The 26,410-nt window shown below is 36.6% G+C and overlaps 1 protein-coding gene and 1 long non-coding RNA gene across 2 annotated transcripts in view; one reads left to right on the forward strand and one right to left on the reverse strand.

Annotated features, from left to right (window-relative positions):
• Nucleotides 1–2,392: 2,392 nt before the first annotated feature.
• On the reverse strand, nt 2,393–4,549 carry LOC311065939. Its single transcript, XR_014602997.1, has 7 exons — nt 4,253–4,549; nt 3,839–3,944; nt 3,635–3,741; nt 3,436–3,527; nt 3,039–3,322; nt 2,830–2,938; nt 2,393–2,527 (listed from the first exon to the last, which is right to left on the reverse strand). It is a non-coding gene; the product is annotated as an uncharacterized lncRNA (long non-coding RNA).
• A 1,550-nt stretch (nt 4,550–6,099) lies between these two features.
• agbl4 (AGBL carboxypeptidase 4) overlaps nt 6,100–26,410 on the forward strand; it is a 335,062-nt gene continuing 314,751 nt past the window's right edge. The window contains exons 1-2 of the mRNA XM_084086490.1: nt 6,100–6,198; nt 7,560–7,682. Of these exons, the coding sequence (XP_083942616.1) occupies nt 6,162–6,198; nt 7,560–7,682 (160 nt within the window). The 5' untranslated portion in view covers nt 6,100–6,161. The remainder of the gene's footprint in view (nt 6,199–7,559; nt 7,683–26,410) is intronic.

Below are 26,410 nucleotides of genomic sequence, written 5' to 3' on the forward strand. Positions count from 1 at the left end.
TGACCTCAATCTCTGTCCGGATCTCACAATATAAGAAAAAGAAATATCAGCTTCTAGGTAGCTAGAGATAATACTATGCTTTTTAAAATTCATATAAGGCCTACATGTTGAGTGCTAACCTGCTTTATTTCTTATCTGGGAGTGAATTCCATTCAAAAGTGAGCATCTTCTTTTGAATGGAATTGAATGGAATCACTCAATTGTGGCAGTTTGAAAAATCCTACACAAAACCATACATCACATCTACTTTATTTTGAATCTGAATGTTGCCAAGAACATATAGTAAACACAAAATTCACGTTTATACAATAACATTGTCGTGATAACTTACATTTGTATCAAATAGTCTGTGTGTCAGCATTGGTTAGAGGCAGTGATGATAAAAGTCAGGATCTAGGTCCAGTAATTCTTTAAATAAAACAAAACTCTAAATAACAAGATACTCAGGTGACTAGAACTGGCAAAATAAACAGAATGACGCAATCTAATTCCCGGTACACATTGTACGATTTTGGGCTGTCCCAGAGGAAAAATGACTAATTGTGTCGATTTCTGTGGTTGTGGCTCCTAAACAGTGGTAAGAGAGGTTCAAAGACGGCTGTTGTCACAGTCTTGTGACTAAAGATAGCCTACGATAATTTTCTGACAGTGTCATCTCACAGTGTGTTTGCTGCTACGGCCTACGTCTACTGACTAGCCAATAAAAACACAACATGAAATGGCATATTGATCAACTTAAAACGCTAAAACTTAAAACTACTTATCTCAAGCTCCATTTGCAAAATAGACGTGCCAAGTTGGCCTCTTTTCCCTAACCATAACCACATCCATATTCTCCACTTTCGCTTACAGTGCTCTTCTTTTTTTCAGCACACATAAAAACCACAATTGCCAAAGTGTGATTTATCTTGCTCTATTTGCATCTATTGCCAAAGTGTGATTTATCTTGCACTAGCGTAAATAGCGCATGCTGATGTTTTATTCTTCTACTACCTTGCGTTGTAGCCTATGATTCAATAGGGCTTTTCACACTGCGCTTAACACCGGCTTATAGTCGTTCTAAACATCGCTTTTAACCCTGGGTAAAGGAACGTTTCACACTTGTAATTTAGAAGCGGGGTTAGCACCCTTTTTACCTGGGGTTATGAAACCCTGCAGTAGGGTTAGCACCGCTTTTGCAGTGTTAACCGTCCATTGCGGTGCCATTTCAAACTACAGTGTGAAACGATGCAGTTTTAGAATGTTAAAGCTAGACGCTTAGCAACAGACAACCAATCGAGTACATATTTGCATATTGTGTACAGTCACGGAAACACTGCACATTGTATAAACAGTAAATTCAGCGTTTGAGAGGAAAAATGTCAAATGCTGGCAGAAAACACGACAATTTGAGTGAAGAAGAGACTGTTTAATTCTTACCTTTGTAGTTCGAAGTATCCATTCAGACTCGATAGTACAGTCGGCAATACGAGGATGCGCATGCTAGAGCTTTTATGTAAACAGGTCGCGTACTGTGTTCATCCAATCAATGACACTGACCCTGCAAATATGCAGGGTTAAGGAATGTACAATGTGAAACATCAGCTTATGAATACCCAGGATTAACTGTTAACCCTGGGTAAATTATGAGCAGTGTGAAACGTGAAGCAAGATAACCCAGGATACAGTTTACACAGGGTTTAGAATGACCCAGGGTTAAGGTGTGAAAATCCCTTATAGGTGTCATCATCATACAGTCTACATACATGTCAAGTATATTAGATCCATGTCATACAGTGTAATTTAATACACTGTAAAACCCAACAAGTTAACTCAACTCAAACCGATTAAGGAAACTAATTGCGGCAAACCATTTAAGTTTTAAAATAAATACATATGAGTATTGTGAACTTATATATATTGAGTCATATTCACTCATAATTTAGTGTTCGTTTAGTCATTCATTTTGAGTATATGTAACTTGAATATTTTAAGTTCATTCCATTAAACTTTTAAAGTAATTTAAACCATTTAAACTAACTGGTTTGAGTTCATTTAATAAATCTAATCAAGTCATAACAACTATATAGCTACTCAAATGGTTTTAGGAAACCGATTGCGGTAAATGATTTAAGTTGATTAAACTCAAATTAATAAAGTTTTATAAGACAAAGGAAAAACATTGGTATAAAGCAGGGTTCCTCAAACTCGGTCCTGGAGGGCCACTGTCCTGCACAGTTTAGCTCCAACCCTGATCAAACACACCTAGCTGTGAGTTTCTAGAGATCCTGAAGACATTGATCAGCTTGCTCAGGTGTGTTTGATCAGTGTTGGAGCTAAACTCTGCAGGACAGTGGCCCTCCAGGACCGAGTTTGAGGAACCCTGGTATAAAGAAATGGTCAAAGAAAAGGATGCAGTTATTAATAGTATTTATTGAAAAATAATTTATTTTACAAAAGGTTCTCAGTGATGAATGTTGTGAAAGATGGTCAGTCAGTCTCCTCACTGTCCAAAATACAAAACTGCACATGACTTCTGTCTGGCGAACTGTGAATAAACAAACAAACAAAAAAAACATTAATCTTCCACTGACAAAACTGGTTTACTCACAGCATAAATGCTAGAATAGAGGTTATGCGTGACGTCACCGTCGGCTAAGTGGCAAAAAGACTGAGCGGCAGTATTTGTTTTCACTATAAAAACACACAAACACATCTAAAATGGAAAAGAGCTTTGAGATTGACAGTACAACTAGATTTGACAAGATCCAAAATGACTTACATTGCATTTCAAGGTGCACATTTTACATTCTTATCAGTTCTCAGTTCTTGCTTTCCCTGGGAAATTACCTTTTTCTTTAGTTTTTGCCATGTGAATGACAGTCACTGGAGGATAGTCAGTCAGTCTTCTTACTGAAATAGATCCAAAAATGCGCAGGACACGTTTGTCTATTTTGAACTGTGAAAAAAAAAAAAAAAAAAAAAATTAATACATTTTCCACTGACAAAAATATAATTTACTCACAGCATAATAAATAGAATAGGTCAGTTTGTAGTACCTTTTTCTTTCATTTTTGCCACGTGAATGGCAGACGATGTGGAGGACAGTCAGTCAGTCTCCTCACTAGACCCTAAATTGCACGGAACACGTTTGTCTATGCAAATACGTGAGAAAACACAAAAATATGAATTACTCTTACACTGACAAAACTGTAGTTTACTCATCATTATAAATGAGGAAATATGTCAGCTTGTATTACCTTTTTTTTTTTCCGTATGAATGACGGTCGGTGGTTGATAGTCTCCTCACCGATATCCAAAATTGCCCAAGGGACACATTTGTCTATGACAAAATGTGAGAAAAAACACAAAATATTAATTAGTTTTCCACTGTCAAAAAATTGGTTTACGTTACTCACAGCATAATAAATAAAGGAATAAGTCAGCTTGTATTACCTATTTCTGCAGTTGTTGCCATGTGAATGACGGGCGGTGGATGGTAGTCTCAATCACTGATGATGATCCAAAATGGCTCGGGACACTTTTGTCTAAGCAAAAATGTGAGAAAACACACAGAAATTAATTAATCTTCCACTGAAAAAAATTAAGTTTACTCACAGCATTATAAATGAAGAAATAGGTCAGCTTGTATTACCTTTTTTATTTAGTTTTTGCCGGGTAAATGTCGGTCGGTGGACGATAACGTTATAGCTGCTAGTCTCCTCACAATATCCAAAATTGCGCGGGACACGTTTGTTTACGCTAAAATGAGAAAACACAAAAAATATTAATTTTCCACTTCTGTGGTTTACTCACAACATAATAAATTAAAGAGTATGTCAGCTTGTATTAACGTTACCTATTTCTTTAGTTTTTGCCGTGTGAATGACGGTTAACGTTAGCACTAGTGGAGTCAGTCAGTTTCGTCCTCACTGATAAATATCCAAATTTGCGCGGGACACGCTCTGTAAAAATGTGACAAAACGCACACACATATAAATTACTGTTCCAGTGACAAAACTGTCGTGTACTCACAGTACAACTAACTTACTGCCGCTGATTAAAAAAAAATCTCTAAGTTAGTGCTAAATGCAATGTCGCGTTGGCTTGGCGTTTCTGTGACGTGACACAAATGGCATAACTAAGTCTTATTACAGTAGTTAGTAGCCTACGTTACTTTAGCTAGTCGGTCTTCATAAGATGAAGAGTAACGACAATACAACGTTAAACGTACAAGTGCTCTAAAGAGGACGAAGCATTTTGCCGTGCTTACCTGTTAAATCTCTCCATGGCCGCCATTCTGTTCCGACTCCGAGTTACTTCGTGTGTGAGCTGAACTGTGGGGGATGGGCAGATTGAAATAAATACGCGGGGTTTTCCGGTGCGTGAGGGAGAACGCCGTAGAGAGACCTAAATGTAGGCTTCAAATGAAGCAGAAAATGTTAAATGTATGTATTTAAGTGTTTATTTCATCTCCTTATACAAAAGTAATTTCTTGAAAAATAAAATTTAAAAGCTAAAATAACAAATAGGTTATTCATAACTTATTCGGTTTAAGTTCTGCTTAATACATTGCAGTTTTTGAGTTAATATCACATATTTTATTAAGTTAAACTAACTTTTTTTTAAAAATAAGTTAAATGTACTCATTTAGTTTAGTAACTTTCAGTCTTAGGTTTTACAGTGTATTATAGAATTTCTGAACTCGCACAATCTGTAGCTGGCATGCGTAGACAGAACTTAAATACACAGACCAAACAAATCAATGCAATGAATACCAGGTGTGAACTCTAATCAAACAATGAGCAACCAAGGAGACTAACCAGAGGTGGGAACAAAGGAAACAGAAAACAGAGCAAAACCAACTCAGGGTGAAATTCAAACACAGGAAAAACACAAGACATAGTAACCCTGACACTTGTGTTTAAAAAAAAAAATCAGCTTGTGTACTGGCTGTTTGTGTGGTGCCTGGTAAAAAACAAACATGATTGTTTAAGAAAAATGCTTCAGAAATGAAATTGTGAGAACATGCCACCCAATATCATGTGATCATTAACGATCAAATTACCTATACTGACCACTCAATGTATCCATTGTCAATGGGTCCCTTGTGAAGGAATTTAGTTCAAAGACCTGAATAAATTGAGTCTGAGTCAAGACCAAGTCCAAATGCTCCCAATTCCATGACAAGTCCAAGATAATATGGTTTTGGGCTGAGACTCGAGATGGACTTGTTCTCGGACTGTGGTCACAGTACTACAACGCTGATCCACATCCTTATCATTTTAGGATATATACATAGCTGTCTGTCCTGTTTTTCCATATTTTCCATTGAGTCAGGATGTTTGGGTGGAACATAGCCTATTTTAAAGCTTTTTTCCCCCATTAGTCTGTAGTTATGTCAGCCATTAATTAGCTACACAGTAAAAAAATGTTGGGTTATTTTTTAACCCAACTATTGGGTTACACATATTGGGTCACTTTGTTGGGTTATTTTTCCAAAAATGTTTTGTTTTTTGTTTTTTAATTGAGTAATTTCTAGTAATAACCCGTCTGTTGGGTTACGTATGTTGTTGTTGTATGTACACTTGTGTATTTTGAATTTATTTTCAATTATGTATATTTACATTAAATTCTAATATTTAGTTTGTTGAGACATATTGTTTTATACAAATGAACAATCGAAAGTTTGTTAACTTAACTTTACTGTTGGGTTACTTTTACTTTTAATTAAGTGAGTATAATTTACTTAATTTGCTACTTCCTAGTGGGAGGGACAATATGTTTGGGCTATTTTCCCAGAAAAGAAAGTGTGTACATTTTAAGTCCAACTTTTTAGGAGTAGACCTAGCTACACACTTGCATAGGTGGGTTCAAATCAAATAGACACACATACAAAAAACATGAACGCATAATATAGTGGATGTTATAGTGCATGTTTTATCAGCAGCTAATAAAGGGCTTGCAGTCTGTAAACACTGCTGACATTTTCTCTCCATTTGGACGCTTTGCTAGGCGCGTTGTGGGGAGACATCCGTGTGGCTGGGGGAGCTGTGTGCTTTTCCCGCGCTTACACGCACCTGCTGGTTACGTCAAATCCTTCTTCTCGCGCCGCCGCAGCACGCCGTCGTCTTGGAAACGCTCCTTCAGCGTCGCAAGCCTGTGTGAGGCTGTATGGTCGGATGATGGAAGAAAACAGCAGAGAACATCTCGATACTGGTGTGTAAAATTAAAACACATTCATACAGAGTCATATGACATTTTTTCTATTGACAGACACGCGTTGGATGCTGTCTGTGCATGTAGAGCGTGCAAATGTAGCCGTTAGGTGCATGATATGAGCGCTTCGTCCATGTAAACACAGTGACTGTTTGCTAACGTTAGCCCAATAAACCTTATTATTGTGATACTCTCCAGCACTCAAGAGAGTCAAGACATTACAAAGCGTCTATGTATTGCGATATATATTCACTTACAGCTAGATAAGTCTTGAAATGCAACACCACGTGTGCTTGTAGTCCAGCCTTGTTAAGGTGGACGCTGGTAACGTTATATTCACATTTTAATAGCTTTACTACATATTTACGAGACTACTAGGTTTCCTATGCATTTCATTGTTAAAATTTACAAGACATGTAAAGTTACTCGTTTATGTTAGCTTTACAAGTCCTGACTAGCTAGACTAGATGTTCACTACTTTGCTAGTATACACAAGCTTCTAGAAGTAATCTGATCAGACAGCCTTCTCTGAAAATTTTCTGAAATTCAACGTCCTATATAAATTCATCCTATGTATCCCCCCCCCCCCCCCCCCCCCCCCCCCCCCCCCCTCTATCTCTATCTCTATCTCTATCTCTATCTCTATCTCTATCGCTATACATGTGTACACACACACACACACACACACTGGCCAATACTGTTTGGTTGTTCTTTGGATATTTAGCAGTACTTAAATGGTTTGTTCACCCAAAATGAAAATTCATCTTCATTTATTTACTCTCATCTCTTTGCATACACTTAAGCAGAATGCATTTTTTTCTTTTCTTTTCTTTTCTTTTCTTTTCTTTTCTTTTTTTTTTCTTTTCTTTTCTTTTCTCTCTCCATACAGTGGAAGTGAATTGTGTCTGAGTGCTGTCATTTCTGCCTAACATCTCCTTTTGGCTTGAGTGGAAGAAAGAAAGTGATACAGATTTGGAGTAAATTAAGACACCATTTTTGGAGAACAATTTCTTTTATAATGTCTGCTTTTTATGTTTAATTTCCAATGTCATTTTTCATGTTATATGTTATGTTCTATGTTATATGTTAATCATTTCATGTTATATATGTTAATGTAAAAATAATTCAATGACTCAATAGCATCTGTGTTGGCACTGTTTTTGTCATACACACAGTGCACACTGATCAACAACCCTGTTTGGATGGCCGATTTCAATTGCTATGTTACATAAATATGGTATAACTGTTGCTTAATAATTTTTGGTGTATTAAAATGAAATGTGTTTTTTGATATTTGAGACTGTGGGCCAATCACAACGTTTTTGACTTTACTGTATGTACTTCTGAATTTTGTGTGGCAGATAATGAAGCAGGGGGGGAGGATGCTCTGGTTGGGAATGTGAACAAACTGATGATCACCCCTCCAGGATACACCGGACCACCCAAGAAAGGTCATGTCATCTTTGACGCCTGCTTTGAGAGTGGTGAGAGATCTGACTATTTGTATTTTTTAGTCCCTTTTTCATCCCCATACTGAGTGCTGTCATGTCTACACTACCATTCAAGAATAGCATTTATTTGAAATAGAAATCTTTTGTAACGTTATAAATGTCAGTATATATTTACTGTAATTTTAGATCAGTTAAGTGGATCTTTGTTGAATGAAGGTAAAAAAAATATATAATAAATTCTAGTGTAAACACTAGTGTAAATTCTGCACCATTAGCACAGGATAAAATTGTAAAAATGGGGTAAGCTGGAATAGTAAACAGCATTTTAACATTTTAAAATGTACAGTGAGTAAATTGCTGATAAAATATTTGTTTAAAATATGTACATTATTCTAAAGTCATATTAAATATTCATTGTTTATCAGACATTTACAAAGTAAAAGGAATCTAGAACCAATATTTTATCAGCAGTTTACTAACACTAAATTGCCATTATAAGCTTGTGCCGAGTTTCATGAGTGTAATGTAACATGTTAACATAAGCGTGACGTTGACATGTTCCTGATCTAATTTATCTAGTACATAAACAGAATATTAATTTAACAGCACCTTAGTTGAACAATATGTTGACATGGCAGTTAATTATAGATTCAGAAGGATGAATACGGTGAACAGCTAGAATAACCCACTGTTACCACTACAAATGCGATACACCCTTGAATTCCCAGGAGAGCAGTAGACCTCTATCGTCAAACATGTTTGTGCAAAAATCATTGTCAGTGTCTTTTGTTTAACCATACTATTTTAGCATATGGCAGCACAGCCTGAGAGAGACTATTGTCCATGTGAGCAGGGCTTTTAATGGACAATTATCTCCCTTTTAAATGGAGGGGTAAAAATTGAAGTGTTTCATTTGAAAGTGACTGCTCTTGTCGGTCTACCTCACTGAAAACTGTAATTAAAGCAAGTTATGATATTTTAAAGAATGCTTTTGAGTAAATGGCCTTTGTTTGGCACTTTTTGCCAGTCTGAATGAACAGTGATGTAATGAAAATAAAGTGCTTTTGCAGTGACAAGGTCAAGTGGGCAGCTGAGAGCAGCTTTGGACCAGATTGACAGTGAATCAGTATGGCTGGAACAGGCACAATATCATTCTTTGCTGGGAGATTAGGTTCAGGGTCTCCAGCAGATGAGACTCAGCTTTCATATTCTTGACAGCCAACCAATTCACCCCTCTGCGGGGAAAGAGCTCGCCTGTGGCTAGGCTCCCTGTGGGGAGGTTTTTTTTATTATATAGATTTTTTGGTCTTGGAAATATTCTGTAATAGTACAATTTTTAGGTGGAGCGAGTCATTCTGGTCATATCTGGTAGTTTGGGTTGAATGTTAAACTGAAAGAAAGCAGTTGGTTATGGATCCAGTGTCTGAAACGTAAGACTGACCACTTCAAATCAATTCTAAAGTAACTTGATAAATCAATATGATTGTGACTGAGCAACTCCACCAGAACTAATAATGTTCACATCGTGCTTTAGGAGTTAAACCATCCGTCTTCATAGAGATGTTTATTACTGTTATCAAAACAATGGTGTTCATTGTAAGCTTGCTTGAATGTTGGCGGTAGCAATGTGAAAGCGATTGTCGAGAGTGGATGATGTTTTGGGCGTAGTGGCGTAGGGCTGCAATAAAAGGACATAGAATATTAACATAAGTTACAGAGCCCTTGTCAATATAAATAAATAATCAGGATGTTTTATAAGTTTCTCTGTTTTCCCCTCTGACTGGCCCCGAGGACCCCGAGGCACTGATTAATGAACATCCAGCCGCAAGACCAGGATCAGCTAACATATATGACATTACCCCCATGTCTCTGGCTCGGCAAATTCTCTGAATGATTTATGGAATAGATATTAATCTGCTTCCAGTAAATGCATTATCCAACTTGGAAAATGGAGAGGAATTGATGTTACAGCGCTAATGTCAAATTAATGTCCTGTTGCTGTTTCAGCAAAGCAACACTGCAGTGAAATGATGTTAACCACTTACACTCTGACAAAAGGGAAGCGGCACTTTCTTGGCAACAGTCTGGGGTTTTGACGTAAGTGACTTTGAGAGCTGAAGCCCCGGTGTCAATTGAAGGACTTAAAGTTGAAGTTTTCAGAGCTAGGCACACCTGGTCATTAATCAAGCGCTCTTCCCTTTATGTTGAAGAAGATGTGGAAATGTAAAGGTTTGTTGCGATGTGGGCTCATTTGTCAGAAGCCACCTGTCAGCGAGTGATAACTTTTCACCGTTCGTAGCCTCTCCTTTGTTACGGTGAAAGTCAGCACCTTCAAAATGGAAATGATATTTAATACGCAGTCAAAGGATAAAATATCCCCTCGGATAGCCTGTAAAAAATGAAAATAATAGTATAGATGCATTAGATATCACTCGCTCATATCTTGAGAAAAAAGTTATACCCTTTTCCAAAATATATGGCTGTGCACTGTGCAGACAGTTTTAGTAAATTCTAGTAACTAACTTGAAGCAGTGATGTTACCAACTTGACAGCATTTTTTCAGGAGCGTGACATTTAGTTCAGCTGTTTTCAAAGTATTGATACTTTTAGCCATTCTAGTGAATCTAGTTCTAGTGAATATTTCATTCAGGCAGTTCATGTAAATGATTTGAGTCACTGTACAATGTTTCATGTTTAACTTTGATACTCTCAACCAAGATTGTTCATGTCACTGCCTTTGTGCAACCTCTGATTAAATGATAAACTACATCGTTTTATATATATATATATATGTATGTATGTATGTATGTATGTATGTGTATATATGTATATGTATATGTATATGTATATGTATATGTATATGTATATATATATATATATATATATATATATATACATATATATATATATATATATATATATATATATATATATATATAAAACGATGTAGTTTATCATTTAATCAGAGAATTGACAATTTCAGACCCCTCCATGATTTCTAAGTGGGAGAACTTGCAAAATAGCAGGGTGTTCAAATACTTATTTTCCTCACTGTATATATACATATACATACATACATACATACATATATACATATACATATATACACATACATACATACAAAGTTTTCATACATGCATATATATATATATATATATATATATATATATATATATATATATATATATATATATATATATATATACATATACATATATATACATATACATATACATATATACATAGTTAAATATAAAAGAGACTCAGCTATATCCAAGTTATATATATATTGTATATGTAATATATAACCCGTATGTATATGTAATATAAAAAAAAACCTTCTATGTACTGTAGTTAGCCACTTCTATTTGTTTTGCAGTAAAGCTAATTGCTTTTACAAAGCAGTAGCATGAGTATAGTTTAACTACTTCAGATTATGATTATCTTGTAATTTAGTAAACAATATTTTTCAGAGTTGCTTCCCCAACATTTATACAGTATTTCCACTGTGACTGCTACACAAGATTTCAATCCTTGATCGCACCATCCAATGGAACTTCAAGCAAATGCATCTGACTTAAAAGCCAAGATATCACTCAAGTTCCTTCCCTCTGCCAGAAAAATTGTTTCTTGTTTCTCTCTCCCTTTAGACAGCTGTCATGAGAGAGACAAAAAAGTCAGAAAAATTTCTCTTATCTTTAGTATCCGGGTAATAAATTCTAATTGGTTAATTAAAACAGACCATGGATACGTAAACTGTTTACTGAAGGCATAAAACACTTAATTTACATTTAGATGAGATGTAACTCATTTTCTTGTCAGCCATATGCAGATTAGGTCAGTGGTATATCTTTTCTTAGGCATTTGGGCCTACAGGTTTCTAATTCTCTCACTTCTGTGTCTCTGTCTTTTTTTGCATAACTTATTAAAATAACCCCCATTATGCACAGTTTGATAGTAAAAAACATAATGAATATTTCCCGAAGGCGTCATTAAAACATTATTGATGGCTCTATAGATATAGTTACGTTTGCCGCATTATGTAAATTCCATAGATTCTTGAATTTAAAAGAGCTTTAATGGTTATAATTAGCACTTTAATCGTGTGATATTATCTGAGGTTTTTAATAATGTGGTTTTATTCTAATTTAGAAACATTTGTTTGTCGATATTTTTTTGGGAGTAGCTGACTTTTAAAAAAAAACTGCATAACTGACATTGACAGGATTAATAGTCTTGCATTAATCTATAGCCTCTGGATAAAAGCATCCAAATTTAGCATGCCAGAATCAAGTATATTTAATGTAAACCTTTTAGCATTTTGAGGAGATCTTGAAGGTTTTGAAGTGCATGTCATTCATTACCTCACACCTTCCCTTTCATTCGTGTAGATGTTCTCACATTAGTTTCATAATTCATTCTGGTGGTAAATTATGTCAAAAATATTTCTCCACATGCTGATGCTTATCAGAGGCTCTGAGTGATAAAACTTATTGACTGTAGCTTCTGATTAAATCTGGTGCCTGCTAGAGGCAGAGGAAGAAGGTGTGTGTGTGTACACAAGTGCATATATGCGTATGTGTGTCTACATAATGATTCAATTCCTACCAAGGGCAGGATATAACGTATCCACCAATGACAATCCGAGATGTGCGGTACCCCCTAAGCATTTAACGGATTTGCACTGGGGATTTTAAATTATCCATTGTAATCATAATAGATGAAAAAAAACTCCTTCGATTCAGCGAACAAAAGAAATGTGTTCGGAGAGGGGACAAGGCCTCAGCCGCACGCTTGCTAATGAGGATAAACAGTAGGGAAAAATCTCTCCGCTGATGGGGCTTTAATTGTTTTGCGGTTTTTTTCTTCTTTTTTTTTTACATTCAGTAGAGTTTCTCTGTCTGTTTTTATCTTCCCTCAAAGTCCTCATGCTTCATGTCACTCTTGCAGAGTGCATCTAGTGGATGAATGATTACATTTAACACCCCAGAAAGACAAGAGAGGGATGAAGGGAGGAAAAAAAAAGTAAGAAGGCCAAGGGGACAAAAAGCAACCAGGCTTGCCAGCAGATATTTATATACTTCAGATGTACCCTGAATCAAGACACTCAGATCCCCATTGATTAAAGAAGTGGAAACATTCTAACAATCAGGCTTTATGCTCAGCACAAGTGGCTGTTGGACACAGCAGGGTTTTACAGGGAGGATGAAGAGTACTTAAACAGATATTAGGCTACTCTAGATGTATTCCTGCCCTCAACAAAACATAACAACTACATGGACAAGCATAAAAAGACAAGTGGAAGAGATATTAGTTGCTGATTTTGTGCTTAGTGCTTAGAAGATGAATATTATGCTTGTAAATGCTTTGGCGTTTAGAAGAAAAGTCATGCCCCTACTAAGAAAGCTACATCACTGTCTGGTGCCTTACGGTTTTCTCTCTTTTTTCTCTCTCAAGGTTTTAAGAAGGATTGAATTGAATTGATTTGGGCTGTTTTCTGAGAAGAACAGATTAGGTTTCTGATTCAGTTTTCTGATTTATTGTTTTTATCAAGTGTTTTTTTGTCCCCCATTTAGCTAGTTGAAGCTAGCCTGCTTGTCCTTTGTCAATTTTGTAGCTTTATCTCTTTCATTCCTCTAACTGATCCTCAGGCCTGTGATGTTATACAGCTTCGACCCTGAAGAAAATATCTGTGCACTCAGAGACCATGTGTGGAAGAGGTTTTGCGCTCTTCCCCCTCCTAAACCACAAGGTTAACAGCCTCGGTTCTTGAGTTTTACTGTAACAGATCCTTACTCATTGTGGCCCTTTAATCATATATCACTCAAGTCAATGCACAAAGCCAAACGGCTGTAACATTTACAAGTATTTCACAAAGTGGTCTGAGCAGTGTTTTCTGTGACAAAATACTGTCTTTTTTCTTTTTCTAATTGATCCACTAGTAGGTTAATGTCAAGACGACATGAAGCAACAGTTCCAAATCATTAAGCTTCTGTAGTTTACAATGTTCATGAGTAAAACTGAATGTGGAGTGTAGGACTGTACTACAAAAACACGAAATCAAAGCGCCACAATGGACTATGCTAAACCCATACTCAACAAGAAATCATAGCGCTGCACCGTACTGCTAAATAACTAGAGCAGCAGTACATAAAAGTTGTTCCAGAGGTGGTAAATGTTATTGAATTTTGATAAATGTCCTTTAAAATAGCTAACAAATTATGCACAGTAAGGGGCTTTTTGTATTCCACTCCATTGTTTTTCTCTGTAAACGTGTTAGACTAACCTCTTTGACAAGTGCACTGGCATCTTTTGCAGCATCTTATGCATGACACGCATTCTAAAAATTTGGCGATCTAGGTAAAAGATGCATAGCTAGACCTTGCGTTATGTTTTTCATTCCACTGCCCTGCACTTCGCATTTAAAAAAAAAAAATTGTCTCCTAAGTCATTGTAATTTAACATGGAAGAACAAGCATTTGTGCTTTGAACTTTGCGTGTTTGTACCACATCCTTACATTCTCATACACAAAGATGAACCGCATAGCTGAACTATAATTTAAATTGGTCCTCACTCTTCCTGCCGGTATAGCAACTGCTTCTCAGAGCAAAAGTGCACAGTGGTCTGCGCACAGTCATGCTGTAATATTTACTCACCCCTAGAGTGCTCGGCTATAGAGTGTCCGCACTGTGGAACGAGCCGGACGAGCAGATATTTCAAATGTGCACAGGCAAATGAAACAGGTGATAATCCTGCCTGACATTCCCACCATCAGCCTTGGTTATGTTTGATCAGAGCCCTGCAGCCTGGAGAGATCTTGAATGAAACATCAGCTCTTAGGCTATTGATGGCTGTTGAGATTCCTGCATGGGAATATCATGGAGTGAACGTGTGTGGTTGCGCATATTTTATTGACTTGTTCTTTGAGGTATTTCCTCTGGTATCTTGCTCTGCGAATGTCAATGTAACACAGTATGTTGTTATGAGAAGAAAGAGGCAGGAACTGGCGAACGTTCAACATACTTCAATCTTGTAAAATAAACAAACAAAACGAAAAACCAAAGTAAAAGCGGCAGCCTGTCACAGACGACTGCCTCTTACACATAAACAAAACATAACTTAAAATAGTCCAGGCCTGGTCCTCTCTCGTCCTTCACTGTCGTCAAGGCTTCTGAAGTTCTTTTTTCTATGCTTTGGGGTATATACTGTATATATTATATATATCTATATATATCTACTTTAGGCTTTAAACAAAAAAAAATTGTTCGATTTGGTTGGTCCACAAGTTCAATTTCACTCACATTTGTGCTGTTGCTGAACGATCTTTTGGTTCAGTGCTATCAAATTAGACACAGTGAGGAACCAGTTTTCAAACCGTACAACACGTTCCCACTTTCAGCCACTCAGTTTTTAAACTAATTCCTGCCATGCGTTTTACTTGTGAACGTGACACATACTTCAATTAGCACCCTTCACTTGCTCTCACCAGAACATTATAATGGGCGGTATGAAGACTAGCATAAAACTCACAGGCTCAGCGTTTTCTATTTTACAGTTATTAGCAGGAGGTTAACTCAGAGCACAACTGCCTCTTCTTTAAAGCAAATGGAATCTGTGCGGTTTTAGCTGGACGCTGACCCCTATTAGGAGAGACTTCAACGAATGGCGGCTTTCCTGAATATCTGCGCAGGGTCATGCCGTATGCGTGTGTTTTTCTCAATGAGCTCTTTAACCCACTCTTGTGCTAGAGCTGTCAGAGCTAAGCCGCCACTCTTGTGTAGAGAGTGTTTAATATACTAGGTCAAGTGATCGAGTCAGCATCACCATTCCATTTTATGTAGCAAAGTCATTTCAACTTGTTTCCACTTTTCGGGTTTTGTTTAAATACTTCTTTCGTATTTAACGCTTCAAGGACCCGTGGCTGCCTGCCGGGCCATTGTTTGCTGTTAAAGCTCTTGATCAAAAACATGCCGTTTTTGTGCATTCAGAAGCAAAGTTCGGAAACGACGCCGCGAGCGGGGAATTGAGAGTGTCTCACAGGTGAAAATGACTACACACAGAGCCGTGTTGTGATGCGTTGCCACATGAACACGCTGCTCCACGATGATGGAGTAATCCATTTCCCCAGCAGCTCTCCTGATGCCGTAAACACAGGCGCCAGGCGGACTTGTCATTCCTCATTCTAGGCAAGGACATGCAGTTTGGGAAAACGCTGGAGATTTGTACCGCTTTAGCGCTCTGTTTTTCCTTTTTCTTATTTTACACCACCTGTTTATATTGCTGATTTATTTAAAACATTTTCTTTGAGATAAAGTTCATTGATATGTCAGGTTCACACATTTGTATGCTCTGGGTATGTTTGTAAACCGCTGCATAAGAAGAACATAGAGGAATTTTAATAGAAATTCCATCTGTTTGGATTCTAATAGCTTCATGAGACTGAACCAAAACCTGTTTGTCAGATTTTGCCACTGCTGACATTTTCTGCGTTTCACATTCACATACAGTGCTAAAGGATAAATAACAAATGTTTTGCAAGCAGATAACTGCTTCCTGTGTACCATCCTCAAACTTGTTGACTGTTATTCTACATCATTTGATGAGCACATTCCCCCCTACAAAGATAAAAGCTCTAATTGTTGCTCTCTGCTGAGATTGTATTCAAACACTTCTGTGTTACGTGAAATCACAAAGTGCCGTAGTGAATCTAGATGTACTGTTTTGCTAACAGCACCTCTTGTTTGCATTCTCCACTCTGATTTCTCTGTAAGCACAGCATAGCATTTTTATTTCAGAATGATCAGTATTGATCTGTAAAAGGATGTGATATTCATCATGTAAGAATATTATTCAGTCTAAATTTGGTGTGGTAGATGGTAACATTAATAGCAAAATCTATAGCCTTTCATCTGCCACTGTAGGCTGTGAGGAGTGTGTCGGAAAAGATTTTTGTCAAAAAGATTCTTTGAGAGAGTCTAAAAAGGCCAATGTCTAGCAGAAAACCAATTCTAGACCGCCCACCGTCTTTGAATCGGGAACATTTTAAATGCGCAAATACTTCGCCCTTAATTAGGGTAAAAACTTTGCATCTGTCCTTTGAAGAAGGTTCAAGAAGCTTCCTTGCTCTTGGCAGCCACCACTGATTCCAGTGCCTCCTACCATGCAGCCAAAAATGACCATCACTGATTTATTTTTCCCTTGTAATAAGAGATATTAAAAATGAATATCAAATGTAAGTTGAATCCTTCATAGTCTGCTTTAACATAGTCAGTCCCAATTTATAGTGCTAAATGCGGTTACATTCACACACTAGCCAGTTAAACCAGAGTGATATAGAAAAACACTTTAAACAGAGTGAAGTATGTTACTGATATATATATATATATATATATATATATATATATATATATATATATATATATATATATATATATATATATATATATATATATATATATATATATATATATATATATATATATATATATACACACATCAGAAGGTCAGTAACACGTGTGTGTATATATATGTATATATATATGTATATATATATATATATGTATATATACCTTCTGATGTATATATATATATATATATATATATATATATATATATATACATACATACATACATACATACATACATACATACATACATACATACATACATACATACATACATACATACATACATACATACATACATGCATGCATACATACGTGTATATATATGTATGTGTATATATATGTGTGTATATATATATATATATATATATATATATATATATATAATACACACATATATATACACATACATATATATACACGTATGTATGCATGTATGTATGTATGTATGTATGTATATATATATGTATATATGTATGTATATATGTATGTATATATATATATATGTATATATATATGTATGTATATATATGTATGTATATATATATATATATATATATATATATATATATATATATATATATATATATATATTTATGTATATATACACCTTCTGATGTTTATTTTGTGCTGTAACAAGTAGTAAAGCGGAAAAGATGATCAGTTCACAGGCGCACCACGCTGCTGCTTCGCTTCAACTGAGGAGCTATGCGATCTGTCACGTCACAATAAATGGGGCCAAAATGGTATTTATTGTTTGAAATTCGTTATAAAATTGACAGAATTTGAAAGCTGAGACTTTGTTTCATATCATAAGTAACAAAGCACATCACTTATTGTGATTTATACTACAGGGCCGTTGAATGCTTGAATCTGATTGGTTTACGAACGTTCTAAGGTGTGCATTATTTTCAGGGAAACGCACGGCTAAAGTAGTTCCAGGCAGGTCTTGACCACATTACAGTTCCATATCACTTCGCGTAGTCAACTGTAATAACGGAAAATAGGCTACAATTCATAACAAGAAAAAGCATTTAGCCCCATGCGCTTGATCTGCAATTTTCAATGTCTAGCTTCACAATCAATAGAAACATGCAGTTTAATTCATAAGTTAAATAAAGTATATAACGTTAGTGTCCTATCTATAATCAATATAAAATTAAACTGAATATAGGCTAAATAAATGGATAGTCCTGCAGCACGGATTTTTATTGCAGATAATATAACAAATAAATAATTATTGATAGGCCTACTTGTTAAAAGGGCTTTGTGTTTCATTTATTTGGCTATAGTCTACTGTCATCTGTCAATAATGGGAAAAAAAAAGAATGAACGAATTAATTCAAACGAATTGAATTAATAAATAAATAATAATATTGACGCACATGCTTTTCTGTCTCATTATTGCAATGTCTCTCTCTAATAACTGCATTAATAACTGCATAATGAATGTAATTTGATACTTATGACTGATCATGCCCAAACGCGCGTCCAGCGCGTTCAGTCTGTGTTCAAAGTCTGTGTTTAAAATCTGCTGCGGTCGATGAAAACAGTCAGAGAATGTGTCAGCTAGTCGTGTGTCCCCAGCATTAGTCTGCTATCAGTGGCTCAAACCTCCGTTACTAACTCTAAAATTACGTTTTGTAATTAGCAACAGAGCATGGGATTAGATGCGTAAGAAATTAGTCCTACATACAAGAGCATTTTAATGACAAAAACTTTACAAACGTCTTGAAATACATAATCTGAACAATGTTTCGAGGTGTGGTAACTGTAGTATAAGCGGAATAATTGACTTCAGGCCGTTGAATTATTAGAAAAATAATGCACACCCGAGGTGTAACGGCCACTCCGCTTCGCGTCGTGACCGCATTACCACCTCGGGTGTGCATTATTTTTCTAATAATTCAACGGCCTGTCGTCAATTATTCCTTACTTATTGGATGGGAGGTATGTAACAAAGCTTTCATCAACTTCATTCATCAACTGAAAACAGCATAGACTGGAAGATCGATTTTTGGGATTTAAGAATCGATATTGGTTCTTCAAAATGAGAATCGATTTAAAATTAAAAAAAGTTCAGATAGTTGTTCATACAGTAATGGCTGAAATACAATGTAAGCAGTGTGTGAACAGCTTGAGAAATATAATTGTCAGTCTCAAACATTGACTGTGAATAAAGCTAAAGTTGATGTATAGACAGAGTATTAGCAGCCTTGCAGAAATCCGATAAGTGTGCCTTTCCCCCCTAGTGAATTTCTCTTTGTATTTATTTATTTTTTTCCTTTTACTATATATTTAGAGCACTGTTGCTTAATTCTCTTAAGTAATTACACCGTGGTGGGTGTAGTTTGCTAGAGTGCTTGTGCAAAGGGAGGTGAGAAGGAACACTGATTTTCTGCCAAGATTTCTGAACAGCTTGCAGTTGAACCCCTCCGTTCTTTTTCTTTCCATTCGAGTCTATCAGGCCATTGACAGTAGCATCACTTTATGTAATTCCCTGCTTTGAAAAGCTTTTGCACGTTGTGAGATTTCTGTGTTTCTTGCTCGGGATGACCAAGAAGCCTTGCTGGCATTTTGTAGCCATCTTGGTCCACAATGGCTGTGCGCCATTGATTCATCTGTGGTTTTATCACACTGCTGCACAACACGATAGCGCACACCAGATGTGCACTAGTTACTGCATGCTACTGCTATGGGACTCAACTATGAGTTTATCACTGCATACCAACCCCTTAGAGTGCTGACTGCTGCTTGGAAGAGGAGTCGTGTGTTAGTATTCACTCCAAACCGATTCCCTGGCATAGTCCAGATGAAACAATCATTTGGTTTAGCTTGGATGTAAACCTACTGGAAATAGATGTGCTTTGTTGAACCAGTGCTGCCTCTAGCTGTGTTGTTCTCCGGTTTTAAATGAATCATGCAGAGGGAAAAAAACTAGAGATTCCTGAAAACATCTGATTACAAGGTTTGAGCAAAATTCATAATTTTTATGAATTTTAAAATGTAATTTATTTCTGTGATGGCAAAGTGGAATTTTCAGCGGCGATTACTCCAGTCTTTAATGTCAAATTATCCAACAGAAATCATTCTGATATGCTGATTTGGTGCTCAGGAAACATTTCAAAACAGTTGTGCTGCTTAATATTTTTTTGAAAACAGTAGGCCTAGAGCCTTGCAACTTTACATTACATTTACATTTAATCATTTAGCAGATGCTTTTATCAAAAGCCACTTACAAATGAGGAGAGCAATAGAAGCAATCAAACCAACAATATGGCAACAATATGCAAGTGCTGTTAGTCCCAGTTAGTCTACACAGTTAGTGTACCAGTTAGTACACATAGCGTTTAAGAAAAATAGATATAGAAAGTGTTAGTATTAATGGGTCAAGTGTTGATGAAGAAGATGCGTCTTCAGCCGTTTTCTTGAAAAGCTGCTCGAGCTGAGTTAGGCAGGTCATTTCATTAGCTTGAAACAGTCAAGGTAAAGGTCAGTGAAAGTGATTTTGTGCCTCTTTGGGATGGCACCACAAGGCGCCGTTTCTCTTGCAAGCTTCTGGAGGGCACATAGGTCTGAAGTAGTGAGTTTAGGTGAAGGGGTACAGAGCCAATTGTTGTTCAGTAGGCAAACATCAGTGCCATGAAGTTGTAATTTCCTGATTTTTTTCTTCTTCATGGGTGCTTTGGTGTACTTACATTTATGAATTATATGGGCTCCTTATATCAATTGGTTATTTGGTTTTTGGAAAGACACCTGCATTTCCTTGTAAAAAACCTGCAGAAAATACAGTTTTGTGTGAATAATCCTTCAATCTGATTGTTAATTTTGCTGGATATAGCAAATAATGACAAAATTAAATGTTAAACAAGATAAGAGGTGTATGCTCAATTTCACGATAAGTGTGCGATTGATCACAATTAAAAATTGTAATCTATTAACAGACCTATAAAACTGATCCATTTTTGTGTAGAATTATAGTGAAAACGGTGATCCATTTTTGTGTAGGATTATTGATCTATCAATCCATTTGTCTATCTATGGATTCTATAAATTCTTACCACTTAATTTTTTTAAATTAAAAAGACTTTCAAACAAGGCAAGTTATAATTAGAGTTAACAAATTTATTTTAATAGACATAGATTTCTTGAATGGATTATATTTAAATTCACATCTTCATCCTGTTTGCAACTTCAATTCAAATTCTATTCAATTCAGAAATTGATTTGGAATTTAAAAGGCATCCAGAATGGTGCACAACCCTGCTGATGTCATCTTTAACCCTCTGAGGTCTGAGCTGTTTTCTGGGCCCTGGAGGTGTTCTGACATGCTCTGACTTTTCTGGTTATTTCGGTTACTTGTGACATTTTCATGGCTAAAGTCTAATTACACTGTATTCAGCACAAACTCTGCTACAATAATATATCAGCAGCATGTATGTAAAAGTTTGTAGTTTTGAGATAATGACATTTATGCGTGGTTTGTGAAAATACAAAAAAAAATTCTCACTGAAATAAGGCCATGAAACCCATACTGATTATTTCTTCACAAGACTTTTGAAAATTGTATCACGTAGCCTAGAATATTTGCTCTAGAACTATGTGAAAATCACCCCAACTGCTCATTCAGATAAGACAATATATTGATTTAAAAATTTTACGACGTGTTTTGTGTGAAAAAGCTTTATGCGGAGGTCATTAATATGTAAGCTTTTCACACCTGAGAAAGACAAAGACCCTCCCCTAACGGCCCTATTAGGAGCTATCAGGCCCTGTCATTCTGAGCAACCTTGCATAATACTGTAAATGAGGAGATTTAAAAAAGAATGGCTTTTAAATTGTTTGGATTTATTTACAACACAACATAGTCCAAAGATACACAACAAATGCCAAAAAAGCACTTATTGAAAACAACGATCCAAAGACAGAGACCTTTGTGCCATTCCTAAAAACATTGTACATACCTTTCATTTCCAAGGTGTTTGATTTTCACTTTACCATGTTCATGTACAGAGACTCATGTGAATGTTGAAGTCCTCAGTGGCATCTGGGCCCTGAAAAAAAAAAGTGAACATACTGATATCAAGAGAAAGGCCTGCACGATTTTGGGAATACATTTGAGATTTTTCTGGTTAACCCTTGTGTGGTGTTCATATTTTTGTTACTCAGCCAGTGTTCGGGGGTCTGGTGGACCCGCTGCATTTTTGGGTTTTTAATTCAACACAATCAAAAATGTTATGTTAAAATACTCAACAGATGTTTACTTCATCCCAATTACAAGCAATATAAACAGCATATATGGTTAATATTTTCTCTTTACCTTTGTTAGATCACATTTAAGAATTGCAACCTCGTGTGGGAATGGCAGGAGTAGAAACACAAAACTCACTCTTGCACTCTTTCACACTTACACACAACCTCTCTCTCACACGCACACACACACTCATGCACACACATACACACACACCCACAACACACACACAGACACACACAAAACACACACACACACACACTCACTTGGATATGTGGTGTACGGTCACTCTCCATAGGCATAATGGTTTTTCTAATGTACAAACTGTATAATCTATCCCCCTACACTAACCCTACCCCTAAACCTACCAATCACAGAAAACTTTTGGCATTTTTTGAATTTCAAAAAACACCATTTAGTAAGTTTTAGTATGAGGACACAGATGTCGTCATAAACCATGTTTACGTTGTAATACCCATGTCATTATACACATTTGTGTCCTCATAAACCATATACAAGAACATACACACACTAACAGCAGGCCCTGACAGGAGGAGGACAGAGTAAAGGTACACAGGACCTACAATTTCTACACTTTTATTAGCCCCGGGTCCAGTGGACCCGAACATCCTGTGTGTAATATAAATGTGTAGGGGGGGTATACAGTGTGTTTTCATTGAAAATGTGTTCTGATATATATTCCTCACAGAAAATGAGCCAAGGCCAATGAGTCTCAGTTTGAAAAAATAATTAATTGTATCATTTTTCTTTTGATAAAAAATGAAAACGGGTCCAACAGACCCGAACACCATACAAGGGTTAAAATTGCTTTTTAAAATTCACAGAACACACACACACACACACAAATGTTTCCAACAATATATAATATAATGAACACCAGGTTTGTTGTGCCTTGTAGGCATAAGCTATGCGCAGTGCTGGATAAAATAATAATAACAATAACCTATAGCAGTATAAATCTTCCAAAAGATTTCAGTAACAACTAAGCTAGAGAAAAATATATTGATTATCATGTTACTTCAAATGTTTCCATTCGTTATGATGATATGAAATGAGATAATAGTAAAAACATGAAGCCGTTTGCTTTTCAAACGCGATCGCGATCCAAAATATGATGCATTCAAACGCGATCGCGCTGCAAAATATGATACATTCAAACACGATCGCGCTGCAAAATATGATACATTCAAACGCGATCACGATCCAAAATATGATACATTCAAACGCGATCGCGCTCAAATATAAAACATTATGGTTACCATATACATATCTACGTTTGAGCAAGTATTATAATCTAAATAAGCTAAATATTATAATATTCACCATATATCTAGCAACAGTTCAACTGCAATGTGAAATGTATGCAACAACAGCAAACTAATATGTAAGAATTTCTTACCTTACATCTTTCTTGTCTTCAAATCGCGTTCTTCTTCTTCTGATGTAAATCCAATGTAAGCTCAGGTGCGTCTAAAAGCAGAGACTTGTGAAGTGTTTTGGTGTTTTGTTTTTGAGGTAGGCCTAATGAGCGCGATCGCGTTCCATGTGGAGATTTGCATGTGAATCTCTTTTGCGCGAGTGGGCGTGGTAAATTAAAAAATAATTAGGAAGCGTTTGAGAAGCTGGACATCTTGTTTGTTTTATACAAATTACTTAAACAGAGAATATTTGTTTTCAGTTTGAATCCGATCATTTAAAAGTACACACTTAAATGTTTATAAAGGTATATGGCTCATAAATGTGTGACAAGTATTCGCTGAGTTTTGTTTCAGTTTATAGACGTGCTCAAGAAAAAAAAGTTCACCGTGACGGAGAGGCAGAACGCACACCCTGTTTATTTTCTTTATTTTACAAAAGCACAATGTTTTGATTTGATTGTAAGTGGACACATACAAAAGTAGAAATATCACAGATTCTTTTTATATTATCTTTTTTCTGTATGACCATAAATGACGGGAGTAATTTAAGTTTATAGTGCTACAATGTGGAGAAAATCCAGCAAAATGCGCCCGCGCGTTTGTCGACCTCAGAGGGTTAAAGCGGCGCTATGCAGTTTGGTTAATTTCTTAGCTGTTTTCTCGCTTTTTGCTCACAGGTTTCTCTATAGAGCTCCCCCTACAGCTTCGGAATAGATATTTGACAACACTGTCCTCAAAACTCGTTGGCGACCCCCCCCCCCCCATATTTTCCCTTTCATATGCATTTGTTCTCAAAGAAGCCGGCGAACGCACGGAGCCATGTCCACTGAGGTATTTATGATACACAGAAGGCTAGCATATAAATGTTTAGATAGTGTATGTGTGCAGTGCCATAAAGCAGTTTGTTACATCGCGAGACCTGATTGTTACATCGGGAAGACCACCATTCAACCCGAAAAAAGTCATATAACCATTCCAATGACTCGATAGCTGTTCAGTTAAGGTAAATTAAGCTAAAAAAACTGCATAGTTCCCCTTTAACTGAGTTTGTGCCAGGCGTTTTGTTGCACTTTAGTAGAAATGATCAACATTTCATCTTTATTCAGTTTTTGTTTTAACATTTCATGTGTCTCATAATGAAAGCCCCTTCTCTTATTAGTGACCTATTTGAGTTGCTGTTAATTTCTGGGTTTCCTTGTTCCTGTCTCCTTTGGTGCCCACCTCCCATTACTGACAAGTCAGCCCCAGGCATTAGAGCGCAGACCAACTGGGAGCATTAACTGTAAATAAACAGGGCAGCCGCTCCCCAATAGGATGCTACCACCCTGATAACAGACCCCTCTTAGCAGCATTCTGACCTTCTCTTCGCCACAGGCTCACCAAGGACCCTTCAGCTTCTTCTGTCTTTATCTCCCAACTCTCCGCAGGAAAGATTATTCTTATTGCCAGGCCAGGGATATCGAGCAGGAACTAGAGGAAGAGATAACGAAAGAGAGCAAGGGAGTGTGTTAGGGAAAGATGAAAACAAAAAGACAAAGCCTGAAAAAACAGCCGACAGAAACAGAAAAGGACCTAGACTGTTGTCCCGCTGGCAAAGCGTCATTTGTCCTTTGTAGGACTTCATATAATTAACTCGTAAAGAGAGAGCATGAAATTTGAAGTGACTTCTGTTTACCCACTAAGGACTCAAACCATACAGCTAACAAAATGATAAGGCAAGGAATGAAAGGGAAGGAGAACAAAGCGATACATAATCTAAATCTGGATATAAAGGGGTAACAACGTTAACCCTGCATTTTCACGAAATAAGATGAAGAGGGAAGACCACAGTTGACGGGGATGAGTGGCTCTTTTAAGAGAGTGCCTCCAGGAGTCTGGGGCTTCAGAAAAGCCGGCATGTTTCATGGCTGAGATCGATGATACAATTTAGTACATTTCACAGTGAATGCCTCCCTGTGACCTGCCGACTGTTATGAAATGAACACACTTGCTTTGGGCCCTTTTTTTATTCGAGCAATACCGATACAAGGGCAGCAAGAAAATTTGAACCTTTTCAGATTCATTGGCCCCTTTATCACTGCTGCCAAGCGTGTGGGCTGCAAAGCACAGATGCAGACACTCTGTATTTTGTGCCACTGAGGGTTCTGCATATCCATGCTAAAAGATAGATGTCAAGCAATTACTACTCTTGAATTTATTTCCTGCCCCATTTTTGATAAAATGCTAATGCATGTGATTATTTTACTATTTAGTACCATTTTAATGACAGTCTAGTGATTCGGGTGACATTGTGTAATTGATGTCATTAATTAGCATCTAGAGGCCGCTTGGCTAAAAACCCACATTCATGCGCAGCATGGCCTTCCTCATGGGACTCCCGGAATGGCGATGGAAATAGCGCTAGTGTTGTGAAGAATGCTAGTTTGAAGGCTTTTACAGTTTTGACACCTGTTAAAGACGTTCTGAGAGTTAGAGGTCATGGCTCTATTCTTGTCTTGATTTAACATTTAATAAAAATGTGAAAAAGTTTAGCAGAGATGGAGAAAGAGAAAAAGAGGGACAGAGAGAGAGAGAGAGATTGATGTTGTCTCTGTGACACCTTGCCTTTAGACCGAGAACAGGAAAAACTGCATGAAGAGAGTTTGTCTGGAGGTCTTGAGCCAGAT

Source organism: Abramis brama, assembly GCF_963993115.1.
Source record: "Abramis brama genome assembly, chromosome: 16".
NCBI classification, from domain to species: Eukaryota; Metazoa; Chordata; class Actinopteri; order Cypriniformes; family Leuciscidae; genus Abramis; species Abramis brama.